General features: G+C 28.5%; 2 protein-coding genes across 2 annotated transcripts; both read left to right on the forward strand.

Annotated features, from left to right (window-relative positions):
* Window positions 1–4,118: 4,118 nt before the first annotated feature.
* LOC100159803 (peroxidase) lies at window positions 4,119–11,603 on the forward strand. The gene is made up of 13 exons (XM_001950254.5): window positions 4,119–4,274; window positions 4,362–4,491; window positions 4,909–5,111; window positions 5,190–5,363; window positions 6,121–6,299; window positions 6,446–6,644; window positions 8,031–8,228; window positions 9,499–9,646; window positions 9,715–9,871; window positions 9,994–10,167; window positions 10,268–10,466; window positions 10,631–10,733; window positions 10,875–11,603. The coding sequence occupies exons 1-13, from the start codon at window positions 4,181–4,183 to the stop codon at window positions 10,936–10,938; spliced, it is 2,022 nt and encodes a 673-aa protein (XP_001950289.2). The 5' UTR covers window positions 4,119–4,180; the 3' UTR covers window positions 10,939–11,603.
* A 2,257-nt stretch (window positions 11,604–13,860) lies between these two features.
* LOC115033661 (peroxidase-like protein 3) lies at window positions 13,861–15,403 on the forward strand. The gene is made up of 3 exons (XM_029486728.1): window positions 13,861–14,586; window positions 14,682–14,888; window positions 15,059–15,403. The coding sequence occupies exons 1-2, from the start codon at window positions 14,386–14,388 to the stop codon at window positions 14,886–14,888; spliced, it is 408 nt and encodes a 135-aa protein (XP_029342588.1). The 5' UTR covers window positions 13,861–14,385; the 3' UTR covers window positions 15,059–15,403.
* Window positions 15,404–15,415: the final 12 nt, after the last annotated feature.

A 15,415-nucleotide genomic window follows, 5' to 3' on the forward strand; every position in this document is an offset into this window, starting at 1 on the left:
CTAGAATATTATAATATTTTTAAATAAATTTTCTAGCATCTAAAGGTAATAATATACAAGCGATTTCAACATTATTTAACAAAGTGTATAGAGTAATACATGAGAAGTATCAAAAATAAGCATATATTTAGTATAAAACTGTTGAAAGCAAACAATACACTCTGTATAATTAGTTGTATACAATTTCACAAACTGTAATATAAGTATAGCTATATATTTATGAGGGAAGCAAAAATTCTGAGATGACACTTTACAATCTCGGGGGTGTCAGTTCATATTTTATCTATATTATTAAAATATGTAGTGCTGTCAGTCGATATACGCCACCCATGGGTACTTTACGTTAGTGCGTTGTATTATTATAATTGTTATTCATAGATTCTATTAAAATGTCTTTATTAATTTAACTTAAACGTGTCTGGATTACTTTATTAATCTAATTTCTTTTATTGTATTTAAAATTTGTCTTAATGTATTGTTTAAAATTACTGTTAATAAACTGTTAGGTATAACTGCAATTACTACTATTTTAATATTATTTAATTTTGTTATTGTATTACATAATTAATAGGTAATTAAATCCATATACATAATATGTAAAATGTACATAAAACAATATATAGATACAATATAGTCATAGTATACAACATATTGTGTTAAAATTGTATATTAGTTCACTATAATACCTACAAGCAACGCTAATAACAACGAAAAATTATTTATAAAAAACATGCGATATAATAGTTGCGTTAGTCAAATATTTAATTAAATAATAAATCCGTGAGCCAGATTTATATTATCGTTTCGGGTTTTAGTAATATTTACGACTGCGATATTTGTATAATTGTATAGCACGGCAGGTACCTACCACGTCATTTAAATACATATTATTTTGTATACAATTTTATAATTGAACAGTAGTTTTGGTAAAATAATGGCAAGGCATAAATTAATTGCTGGCATTAAGTACTTATGCTGTTAATTGAAATATTGTTGACAAATTTATTTTGTAAACATGAAATGTTTGTTAGCTCAAAATGAAACAGTTGACCCAAAATCAAATTGTAAGGCACTACTTTTTTTTCAACAATGAAATCGGCCTGATATTAATGTAAAGATCACATATAATTATGTTATTGTAAATTACAAAATCAATCAAGTTTTAAATCGAAATTTAAATTCGAACAACATTTTAGATTCTGAGCGGAGCAATGAATGTACCTATTGATTTTACAATGATGTGTTTTTTTAATTTTTAACTTTTAATTTTTTTTTTCTTTCTGTCATCACCTTTCAGGGCTGTAAAAATGTTTTGATTTCCTTGTAATTAAAAATTTGTAAAATGTTAAATTTTCATAGGTATGGGTTGAAAAATCAAAACAAATATTTTTATAAATAGTTTATACTGTAATCAAAAAATCTAAAAAATATATAAACACAGTTTTTTTTTTACAATCATTTTAAATTCAAATTTGGACCAAATTACATAAGTACTAAAAATAAGAATAACGGTTTTGGTAATTTTTTTGTAATTCAAAAATATTTTTCATGGATATATGCAACTTTTAGATTTTAATATATTATAATATTTTATATACACAATGACATTTTAAAACTACGTGTCAAAAATTAACTTATTTTTATTTTTTTTTCGAGCGAGGCATTAAATTACGTAAAATATAATATATATATGTAAATAAATCAGGGCTTGCAAACTTTATAATAAGTAATAACGTTATATTTGACAAAAAACGATTGAAATTTGTAAACGTAATTATAACGGAAAGCGATAGTCAAATATAATTAAATAGGTACCGCAAAACAAAACTTAACGGTTAACAAAATATATTATATATTATCATTTATCAATAAACAAAACATAACGCAAAACGTAATTTATAGAATAACATTGAACAAAAGGTAATGCAAAACGAAATATTTTAAAATCTGTTTATTTAAAAGGTCCATTGGTTTCATAAAAATATTTATTTCATGCAAACAATTTAAGAATTGATTATGTACCTATATTATATTCCGTATCTGGTCCATTACCTACCCGTATTAGTTATTATTTTAAATTTAATAGGTATTAACACTATTTGAAAAAAACAATTGACGCAAAAATGTGTAACGTTTTAATTGTAAATACCATAAAACGGTACCTAACATAAAACGGAATTAATATTTAATAAGCTTATTCGTCATAATATGTCAAATGAGTAAAATTATAATTAGAGTAATCTTAATTTTTGAATGAATGATATTACAATATTATGTGTGTTTATGGCTAGGTATATAATATATTTATTTCAATTAGCAGTATAATATAATTAACTGCATGGTCCTATTTAATCAGAGTCTATTAGTATATTATACAATTATTCACCTATAATATAAGCAACAGGTGACTAGACTTAGGGGACTTCATGCTTTCCATCCAGGATCTTCATTATTAATGTAAATGTATTATCATTATCAATTTAACCCGAGGTACGATAAGTAACAACCAAACGCGTTCCCATACGTAATTCACGAATTAATTATTGGCAATTTAAGTCGAACCACACATGTCACTAATTTATCATCCTAATTATTTTCTAACGCGTAGAAAGCATTTAGCCAACATATAAAAAAATAATAATGCATAAACAAATATACAATATAAACAAATAATTATTTAAAAAAAAATATAAAACGCATTTCAACGGTATAGACGTGACTTTTCAATACGTAAGTAGGTATAGGTCATAAGTGATAAATCGCTAAAAAATTATGCTTTTTAAAATGTTATAAACAACATAGGATAATCAGACGTAAAATAACAATTTGTCCTCAAACAATGTTTGTTAATTCGTCATTATTCAAAAAATATCAGTTGTAAAAATATGGAACGTTGCATTATTATTATTCAAACAAATTATGATTTTCTAAACACAATTACATTTTTAAAATATTTGGACTAATTTTAAATTATTTATAGAAATTTAAATTATTCGAATATTTTTAGTTTTTTCTCTATACGTGTTGGTTACAAAATTTAATCTCTGTGAAAATCTTATATAAGATTTACCAAGAGTTGGTTTTACATAATTTTAAAAATATCAAAAATACACATTGTTATACACCATTTGTATTAATTTAATTTTTTTTTTTAATGGTAATTTTAAGTTATAATTTTGTCAAATTAGATATTCAAATGAAAAAATTCTAACCATTTTAATTATTACAAAATATTAATCGTAGCGAGTTGAAACTTTTCGCCGTTATGAATATTATTACTTTCCATTCCCACACAATATATTATTATACTCAAGCTAAGTTACAGTAATTGAATTCCATGAAACTACTAAGCACAATTCAAAATTAAATTTGGTGTTTTAACATAATTTGTTATAAGTTCCATTTGAAATACAACTTTTGTTTTCCTAATTTATAATTATAATTACATGACTGACGTGTACATGCATTTTCTCGTGTGATGTAAGTCTATCCAAGCCTAATGGGAGATTCATTAATAATTATGACAATTTATAAATTTATTCCAATTATTAGAACCAACCAAACGCATGCAGTAGGAAAATTAGTTAATTTTATTCTTACAATTGTATAATACAGGTATATATTATACTTAATTGAAAAACAAACAAAATTAGTACAGAATGACTTAAATAAGTACCAGAATAGTTACCAAATAGGTAACTATATTTTATTGAAGAACAAAATATAAACGTGAATTAATTGAGTTTTTCGGTCATTCAGATAGCATAATACTTACCTACTTCAGTTATCCTAGACTGGCATTTGCTTGGTTGTGTAATTTGCAGACAACGTAAATGAAAAAAAAACAGACTCGAAAAAGCTCGAAAATAATATTAACATTACTGTTGATGATAACCAAATTATATACTTATATATTATGTTGAATGTAATTATCTATAAATAAACACCACACTGACAGTATAGTGTCGATTTAAATTAAAATGTAATAAAAAATGTTATTGTTAAGGTAGGTACCTACTTACCTTTTTTATTTTATTTTTTTCGAAATAATTGTTATATAATGGTGAATTATACAACTGCAGTCAAGCAGATACATAGCTAAATAGGTAGAACTAGGGAAATTTAAACGTATAAAGCTAATATCCGACACAGTCGTCGCGTTATTTATTGGAGTTCAACAATGGAGAGAGTTACATTTTTGTTAGTCTTATTACTTGTCAGCTTATCGTGCGACTGTGACAATTCTCAAAATGAAAGCGACGAACCCAAAGCATGTAAATAAATAGTTTAATCAAAAATTTGTTGATATTAATCATACATTGGTTATAGTTTTGTAATAATAATCGTTTCTCACGCTGCAGATACTTACGGTACGCAAATAAAACGTTTCAGAAATGGGATAGTAAAAACCAACAATATCCAAGGTGAGGAGACACGAGATTTCACAATGAGCGATGAGCCAGTATTAGATCCATATCCTTCTAAGATACCGTAAATAAAAATATAAATTTAATAATTATTACCTACCTATCTATTTATTCCATTATAACGCAATGAAATTTGTATGGCTCGTTTAAATATAGTTTTTTTTTAAATTTGTTAACTTATAAGACATTCCTAGCCTAGGCTATCTATAACTACGGATGTTTACCGAATGGTTTTAATTTTAATTTTTTTTTTTTGGCTATTTTTAATTGCTACGTAGGTATATACATGACTAAGCTTTTATGGTGGCTTATTGCTAAGCGTTATTAAAACAATTATTTCGTGAGGGTGTCCACAGTGGCGTTGGAGCGGTGGTCTAATGTTGAGTTGGTACTACATTGATCCTGTTGACTTACATTTATATCATTAAATACCATTATATTTTTGACATAATTTATTCGTATAATAAGTATATTATTTTAGGTATTTAATGGATCCTTCAAAGTCGATTGGATTTTTGCAGCCACAAGAAATCGGTCTCGCAGATCAATGTTTTCCTAGGCCACAGTGTGATTTTTTTAACATGTACAGAACAATAGACGGTAGTTGTAATAATTTACTATACCCGACTTGGGGACAAACTAACACAGCAAACACACGAATTATCCAAGCTAATTATTCGGATGGTCTGTATTTTATTGAAAATTCCAAAATATTTTATATTTAAACGCCATTACATTATTATGAAATCATATTTTTCCCAGGTTACTCTCAACCAAGAAAAGCGGTATCTGGTCACGAATTGCCGGACGTCCGAAAAATACGTAAAACCATATTTAAAGACATTGACAAAACTTCGCCGAAACATAATTTATTCGTCATGCAATATGCTCAAATCATTACACACGACACAGCGAGCACATTAATCAAAGAAAAAGGTGATAATTTCTAAAAAAAAAACACATTTTTTATCATGGCAGAATGTAAAGTTATTTATGAAAAACCTTTATACCTATATCTATTAGAAATAATTGCTCAAAATGGTGATGGTCATTATAACCAACACAGTGACTCTACAAAATCAATGGATATTTTTAAAATTTCGATTGCTGAATGCTAAGTTATAACAGTTTAAAACAATCTAATATTATATATGATTTAAATTAATAAGTTATATGTTACACTAGTTATTTGATAATATATTACGTAATTTATGTATTGTTATTACTACAGTCTTCAAAAACAAAATTTTTGTCAGATTTAAATTTGATGTACAATAAGCTAAAATATAACTCCATACTAAAATTTGCATTCCAATCATTAGTTAACTAACAAATCTGAAACCAACACCTAAAATATTCCCATTAGGTAATTAATAAATAATAATACGTATGTATTTTTTGCTATTGACGTGGTTTCGTCTATTTCGTAGGTATAAAAAAAATATATGCGATTCACCAAAACAGTTAATAAGTACCTAATCAATATTATTTACCCATGGTGTGTGTGATTTAAATATAAAATAATTTCACTACAAACTTTGTTCCCATTATCTGTTTAAATTATGTTTGTTATACTCGTGTACGATAGAATATCTCAATACTAAATAAAAATTCGATGATTAATTGTAATTCATAAAATAATTCCAAATCCATTGCATATTTATGAGATCTTAACGATTTAAATATATAATAGGACCTTATGGACCAGTAAAGTGTTGCAATGATGATGGTTCAACGCCCGAAATTTTACCAAAAGAATGCCTTCAGATTAGAATCCCACACGATGAGCCACAATCAAAGTACCGATGCTTATCAATTCCCAGATCACTTGACACATCGGATAAGGGTTGTGACATTAAACCGGTTAGACAAGTAAGTGTTTGTACTCTTTACACTTAGGTATATTCGATTGGAATATAATTTTCATTTTCATCCGTTACCTAATAATAATAAGATAAACAGACAAAAAAAAAACAATAGCAATCATTTGTTGATTTTTGTTTTCACATTTATTTTAGATTTTTGGAGCCTCTAGTTTTATCGACGCATCGGTATTATATGGCACAGACTATGAAACATCGCGTTCTATAAGAACATTCAAATATGGGAAACTCAGATGGCAGTTGGGACCTAATGGAAAATCGTTTTTACCCAATGTCAAAAAAGCAACAGCACTTTGCAACGTCACTCAAGATAACACTGTGTGTTACCTTTCAGGTAATTATTTTAATAAGTTTATATAAAAAATTAGGTTAGGTTCTAATTATTCAAAACGATTTCTTCTGATTGTAAAATAAGTGCCTATTTCAGTTCCTGTTAGTTATTAAATGCATAAATAGCAACTTTTATTAAACGAATGAATATCAACTTTGGTGATAAATGGCAAATAATAAAAGTTATATTAAGTACTTTTAATTTATAAAATAAATGATCAATATACTAATGTTTAACAAACTTGGTGAACATGCCTTTAAAAATAAACATTGACGTTTTAATCAATTAATTTTAAATGTATTCAACAAAGAATTTGCAATGATAATAAGTTAAATATTAAGTTGCATTTTATAATGGTATTGCACATATTACATAATTAAACTTTATAGATATTAATTTATTTTTATATTAACATTTATTTTATACATTTATAATAATACATTTTAATTTGCATAGTGTCTATAATAATAATACAATCCGGTATATTTTTATTTTTTATATTTTTTCATTAGAAAGTTTTGTTCAGTACATAGTATTAAATACTTACTAATTATTATTTATTAAGGAACGTATACATGAGAGCATATTCATTTTGAACGAATGTTTGTGAATGATCTCGTGCGACACATGTAACTATGATGTGTTTGCTTGAGCGTTCAGATCCCCTCGTTGTCATTCGTGGAGAAGGGGGGCTGATGTGGCTACTTGATTGGCCTCAGTCACTAACATATTATGAGGCCAATCATCGTCCGGTAACCAAGCCCGGATTAAGGGGGGTCCAGGAGCGGCACGGTCCCAGGGCCCATTGATTTTGAGGGCCCATTTTTATCCCCAAAATATTTATTTTGTAATGGGTACAAAAGTTTTCAAAAAAATTAAATAATTTTAGTTATAGTAGTAATTATAAAATAAAAATGTTCTCAATTTTATATCATGAAAAATTTTTAAATTATAATAAATATAAAAATGTTTATAAAATGGGAATTGTGAACTACATCAACTACAAACTTTAATATCCATGATTTACGTCTTGACGATTGTAAGTGGTAATTTAGTACTAAATTATACAGTCGTAAAAATTTAGAGATACAATTTTTTGAAGTTATATTTGAAAGGGGGCCCACTAAGTGTATGGTATACCGGAGCTCAATTAATTCTTAATCCGGGCTTGTCGGTAACGCTAGTTCTCGGATGGATGACCACCCGCGTTTTTAGTGACAAAACCTACACGAGTTGATCAACCAACCGTAAACCCCTTATATAATACGCTAATTACCGTGATAGTAGGTGTCAATGCTTAAGATCAATAAATAAATTATAATAATTATTAACATACTGCTTATGCGAGTGGAATGTTATAATATATTGTTGCGTTTTTGTGTTTATCAGGTGATCCAAGAATTAACATGCAGCCGGAAATGACAGTTGTTATAACTTCATTATTGAGACTACATAACTATTTATGTGATGAGCTTAGTCGCTTGAACCCCAATTGGGATGATGAGAGAATATACCAAGAAGCCAGGAGAATTCTCATCGCAATGCACCAACACATTACATATAATGAACTTGTTCCAATAATTTTAGGTTGGTCGTATAGTCAATAAATTTAAATAATTTAATATATTTTTCAAGTGAGATAAAAATTTGATTCAAGGTATTACCATTCTAACTACAAAATCGTATTTTATTCTTGCATATTATATTAGAGTATAATACGTTTGTGAATATTCATCTATAACATTTGGGAGTTAACTATTAGTTTGATGAAATTTAACACCTATTTACCTACTTAATGTCTTAATACATTGATAAAGAATGGTTAATCAGCAGAAATTTTTTCAGAAAATAATAATTTTTTTAGAGCTTATCTACTAGTAACTATTTATTTTTTGGAATATACATTTGACTGTAATACAATTATTAAATTTTACTTGTAATATTAATTATTGATCCGTTAAAGCTAAATTAAATAAAATCGTGGATAGATTTAATTAAGTTTGTTTTCATGATTTTTCACATTTTGGGATTTTTAATGCATTATATTACCTATCTTAAATGCAAATTTTACTATTTTTGTGTGCGTATAATTTAATGTTTTTTTTCATGTTTTTGAAGCATTCAATTTACAGCTCCTGTAAATAATTATCATTAAGAATAGGTACATCGTATTAACATATTATAATTATAATTAAGATTAAAATATTAAATAAAATAACTTCATGGAAACCAAACAAAAAGAGACCCCTCGGCCGACCGAGACAACGATGGAGTGACACCGAGTATATCAAGACCTAAGGCTAATAAGAGTTGAGAATTCGGAAGAGATGGCAAATGATAGAGAACAATGGGAGGAGGTGGTAGCTGCGGCAAAGGGCCTTACGGGCCTATACTAAGCCTAAAAAAAAAAAAAAAAATTAAGATTAAAAACAAAATGATGTGTTAATATTATTATTTATTTATTTATTATGATTTAAATGAGTATGATCAATAATTAAAATAATTATTCAGAAATACATAAAAATAACTGTACACAGTAGGTATATGAAGTTGTGTGAGGTTCAATCTACATTTAAGTGATTATATTACTAAAGGTATACATTGAACAAATCAACAAAATTACAAGCAAAAATATTAATATTAAAATTATTAAAAAATTCATGAGTCTAAGGGATTTAAGGGATAATTCTTGTTAGGTATAAAAATTACTAATTAGGTACGCTGGAATGGCATATACAACGTTGAACTTGTCTTATAACTGTCCGTCATTAAATATGATTAAAATATCAAAATATATGTATAAAATCATAGGCATTACGCATAAATTTAATACCATTATTATTTTTGATCGCTGCAGGAAGAGATTTTGCCAGGGAAAACTATTTACTACCGATGACTAATGGATTTGACGACAGATACGATCAATATTTAAATCCGACTACAACCACCAGTTTTACAAGCGCTGCATACAGATCAATGCATAGCTCCATACGTGGCTTTATTGAGTAGGTTTCTGTGTACGAGACCATCGCAATAATCATACCTATTCCATCATTTGCATTTATTTTTACAGATTGGTAAGTGAAGCCCGGAAAATAACATCTAGAATACGGATAAGTGATTTCTTTTTTAAACCGGACATAGTGCAAAGACAAGATAATTATGATAGCTTCACCAGAGGATTACTTACGCAACATGCACAAGAAGTAGATCAATATTTTACAGAAGAGGTACGTAAATACAATATTTGTTATTCGTACAAAACGTTGTGATATTTATTAACTCTGAACAGTATAATATGAAAGGTTAGCCGCTATAATCGGCCATGCAAATTTTTTTATTATTTGTATAGATAAGTGAGTCCGCAATCAGAATTCCAGAAAGACATCAAAGAGTCGACTTGGTGAGCATTGACATGGCACGAGGTAGAGATTACGGAGAGCCACCTTATAATAAATTTAGGAAACTCTGCGGATTGAGCGAGGCCAAGACCTTTGACAGCTTGATCGATCAAATGGATAAAAAAGTAAATATTTCGCAAATCATTTACGAATACAAAATAAATTCATATAAACCCATAACGGTTAATGAATTACCTATTATATTTTATTTGTCGAAAAATGAAGCATGTTGAGGCCTTATCGAAGATGTACGAACACGTAGACGATATCGACTATTACGTGGCTGGTCTCTTGGAAAAATCAAAACCCGGATCTCTGTTGGGCCATACGTTCCAATGTGTAGTCGGAGAGATGTTTTTCAGATTCAAGTATGGTGATCGATATTATTACGAATTTGGAAATCAGATTGGTTCTTTTAAACTAGGTAACCTATAGACTATACTACCATGCAATATGACAGTCATAGTTATAAATTATTGTACAGAGTTATCATATTATATTTTATGATATCGCTATTCACTGACCATTGTTATAATAGCCACGAATATATATTGTTCTATAATATCGTCATATTTTTTTGTCGAACAGAACAACTCAATGAAATAAGAAAAACGACATTAGCACTCGTTGTGTGTTTAACATCGGACATTTATTCTGTACAACGCAATATGTTTGAAATACCCAGTAGTCGGTGAGTACCTTTTACTGCATAACAGAATCAATTTTGTAATTGTATTCAAAATGTTTCTGTATAGGTACTATATTTTGTAATATTATACTGAACGGACAAATAGAAATATTGCTATTTGTAATGATATTTATAATTTTTCAGTAATCCATTGGTAACCTGCAACTCTATACCAAAACTCGATTTGTCTGCCTGGAAAGAAGATTAAAATATAACATTTCAATATTTGGATTATGATATATACTTTCTAAATATTTTACGCCTTTTGAGTCAAGAACGGTCGACTTATTTCATTGAAAAATTTGGATAATTTTTTTAGCTTTTTGTCAAAATAAAATATAAAACAATAATTTTGGTTTTCCTGGATTATATTCTCTTACTTTTTGCTACCACTAGTACCAGTACAACTTGTTTAATAATAAATACGTGTTGATATTTTATGTTTTATTTTTCTCCGCCAAAGTCAATACTATTGTCTGATGGATAATAAAAGGAAGAAAGAAAGATAACTTTAGATTATCGAATATGAGATGTGTATTATTATTGTTGTTCCTCGTTATATTAAAATAACATATGTATAACTCGTGATAATAATTTGAATTTTATTGCATTTTTTTGAACCATTGTTAGTTAAAACATCGAAAAATTCTAAATTCAAAAAATAATAATAATCTATAATAAAACTGATTCTTCAATCGTTTTTATCAGTGCCGTAGCCAGACATTTTTTTTTTTTTGGGGGGGGGGAGGCTTAATATTTGTTCTAGTTTTGCAATGCTAGAATATCTTATTATATGACCCCTTTGTTCATAAAGTGTATCTACTCTTTTTATGACAATATATTTATTATAACAATGTATTAACATTATTGTAAAGTGTAAACCATAGGTTAATGTATTCATTAACATAAGTTAACCTATTAACGTATAATTATATCATATTTGTGTTGTAAAAAAACATTTTATTTTTTGTTCGAATATCATTACTATTTACTAACAAGAATACAAGAGTCTATTATTAAGGATGTTAAAAGCTGTCCGTATTTTTAATTTTGAAAAAATGTTAGAGTCTCTTCACTTTTTGTCTGTTTTGTAGGAAGTGAATTTTTTTGCGTAATAGCCAATAGATACTAAAGGAAAAGTAAATTTTGAAAAAAAAAATTAATTTGGTACCATACGTCTACGTACTTATTAAAAAATACATCAAATCAAAAATCAATTTCCCACATAACATAAAGTTGGGTCTATTTTGTATTTGATTATATATGTATTCGAGGTACCAACTTCGTGGACTTAGGGGCGCTGCGTGAAATTCCCATCGGGAAATTAGATTTTCTTTAGTATGGGCGATAGTGCAAATTTCAAAATTGTCATTGCAAATTGTTGCTAATCAGTTGCAAAATATTGGCACTGGTTCGAAGCCAATAACTCAATGTGGGGATGTTGTAAGAAGTTGACACCCCCATCGGTGAATTGGGTTTTCCAGAGAGTGGGTGAAGTTGCAAATTTAAAAAAAGCCATTGCAAATTGGTTGCAAAAAAATGACACCGATTTGAAACCGATCGGACGATGTCGGGGTGCCACCCCTAAACGGAATTTCGGTCATGTCGCGGTAAAAAATGCGTTGCAAATTTTTTGATCGACGTTGCAAATCGTTGCAAATCGGTTGCAAAAAAATGACACCGATTTGGAACCGATCGGATGATGTCGGGGTGCCACCCCTAAACGGAATTTCGGTCATGTCGCGGTAAAAAATGTGTTGCAAATTTTTTGATCTACGTTGCAAATTGTTGCAAATTGTTGCAAATTGGTTGCAAAAAAATGACACCGATTTGGAACCGATCGGATGATGTCGGGGTGCCTATGTTTGTCTGTAGCACCGTAAAAAATGTGTTGCAAATTTTTTTATAAACGTTGCAAATTGTTGCAAATTGGTTGAAAAAAACTGATATTGATTTGGTTTTGATCGGAAGATGTCGGGGTGCCAACTTCACGTACGTAGTTACGGTTACGGTTACGGTTTTTCATTTTTGGAAATAAAGGTTCCGGTTCCAGTTCCGGTTCCTACATTTTTAAGGTTAACCGGTTCCAGAATCGGTTCTTTTCGGTTCCGGTTCTGGTCCCTGGTCTAAACAATCATAAAAGTTATGCGTTTTATTATGTTCAATGAAATTTGAAATAAAGACCACACCGACGGCAGTTTGGATTTAAATTAAATTGTAATAAACAATTGTATTGTTTACGCTAACATTGTAATTTTATTTTATTAAAACGTGATAACTTTTATATGATAGTATATTATGTAAACATATAGTATATTATACTATATGTTTATTCATTATTCTTGCATATAGTATATTAGACTTATTAGAGTTTAAGACGTTTGCGAATATTCAACTATAACATTTGCCATTTGGGAGTTAACTATTAGTTTGACAAAATGTAATACCTATGTACTTGTCTTAACTCTTAATACATTGATATACATGAAATGTTTATTTTGCAAACATTTTTTGCTACTATAGATAGTAACTAAATAATTTTCAGAATTTTTTTGTATTAACTTTTTTTAAATTTTACTTTTGATATTTATCTTCGTTAAAGCTAAATTAAATAATATTATAATCATGGATTTTATTAAGTTTGTTTTTATGATTGTAGACATTTTGGAATTTTCCTATTTTTGAGTGTGTATAAATCAATGTTTTTTTCATATTTTTGGTGCATTCAATTTACAGCTCTGGTCAATCATAATCTTTAATAATAGGTTTATCGTCTTATAATATGAGAATACAGATTAATAAAAAAATTGAGTTTAATGATAATTATTATTTACTTATTCATTATGATTTAAACGGGTAGAAACAAAATTTATTACAAGAAGTATATGGAAATACATAAAATTACTATATACAGTACATGATGTTGTGTGAGGTTCAATTTACATTTAAGTGATAACTGATTATATTACTTTAAGGTATCTATACATTCAAAAATTAACAAAACTAAATTATAATATCAGTATTAATTTATTCAAAAATATCACTGGGATGGCGCGTCAGAGGTTTCGACTCATCTTATTGTATGTCATTAGAGATAATTAAAATATAAAATTTGCATATAAATTATATAGTATTACTATTATTTTTTATCGCTGCAGGAAGAGATTTCGCCAGAAAAAACCATTTACTACCGATGACTAATGGATTTTACGATAGTTACGATCAATATTTGAATCCGACTACAACCACCAGTTTTACAGGCGCTGCATACAGATCAATGCATAGCTCCATACGTGGCTTTATAGAGTGGGGGTATATAAAATATAACACAAACAGTGATTTAGTATACTTTTATGAGTCCCATCGTAATAATCATATTCCATAATTTGTGTTGATTATTACAGATTGGTAAGTGAAGCCCGGAAAATAACATCTAGAATACGGATAAGTGATTTCTTTTTTAAACCCGACATAGTACAAAGACAAGATAATTACGATAGCTTCATCAGAGGTTTACTTACACAACATGCACATGAAGTTGATCAATATTTTACAGAAGAGTTACCTATACATAATATTTAGAATTCATATAAAACGTTGTGATATATTATGTCTTAGTGTATATTATGAATTGGGTTAGTCGCTATAATCTCACATGCTGATTTTTTTATTATTTATATTGATAAGTGAGTCCGCAATCAGAATTCCGGAAAGATTTCGAAGAGTCGACTTGGTGAGCATTGACATGGCACGTGGTAGAGATTACGGAGAGCCGTCTTATAATAAATTTAGGAAACTCTGCGGATTGAGCGAGGCCAAGACCTTTGACAGCTTGATCGATCAGATGGATAAAAAAGTAAATATTTCGGAATTAATTTACGAATAAAAATGTATAGTGAAACATAACGATTAATGAATGACATATTATATTTTATTTGTCGAAAAATAAAGCATGTTGAGGCCTTATCGAAGATGTACGAACACGTAGACGATATTGACTATTACGTGGCTGGTATGTTGGAAAAACCTAAGCCCGGATCTCTGTTAGGACATACGTTCCAATGTGATGTTGGACTGTTGGAGAGATGTTTTTCAGATACAAGTACGGCGATCGATACTATTACGAATTCGGGAATCAGATTGGTTCTTTTAAACTAGGTAACCTATAGACTATATACTATCACATTACAATAATATGGCAATAATAATTACTAATTATTGTACATTTATAATAGGTATAATATTTTATGATATCGCTACTCACTGACGATTGTTATAATATCCGTAAATACCTATTGTCTTATAATAATATATTGTGTGTCGGACAGAACAACTCAATGAAATAAGAAAAACGACATTAGCACTCGTCGTGTGTTTAACATCGGATATTTGTTCTGTACAACGCAATATGTTTGAAATACCCAGTAATCGGTAAGTACCTTACAGTGCACAATAGTATCAATTTTGTAATTTTAGTTAAAATGTTCCTAACCTTAATACGCCCAGTTGTCACTTATGGGGCGGAAACCTGGCCATTTAGAAAGAATGAGGAAAGAAATCTAATGGTCTTTGACAGGAACATTTTTGGACCAATGAAAGACAGAGAAACGGAAGAGTGGAGAATAAGAAAAAATAATTAATTGGAAATCTTTATTTATTATCGAAGTGGCGCACAGTGGGATAAA

The sequence above is a fragment of the Acyrthosiphon pisum genome, chromosome A1 (assembly GCF_005508785.2).
Source record: "Acyrthosiphon pisum isolate AL4f chromosome A1, pea_aphid_22Mar2018_4r6ur, whole genome shotgun sequence".
Classification (NCBI taxonomy): Eukaryota; Metazoa; Arthropoda; class Insecta; order Hemiptera; family Aphididae; genus Acyrthosiphon; species Acyrthosiphon pisum.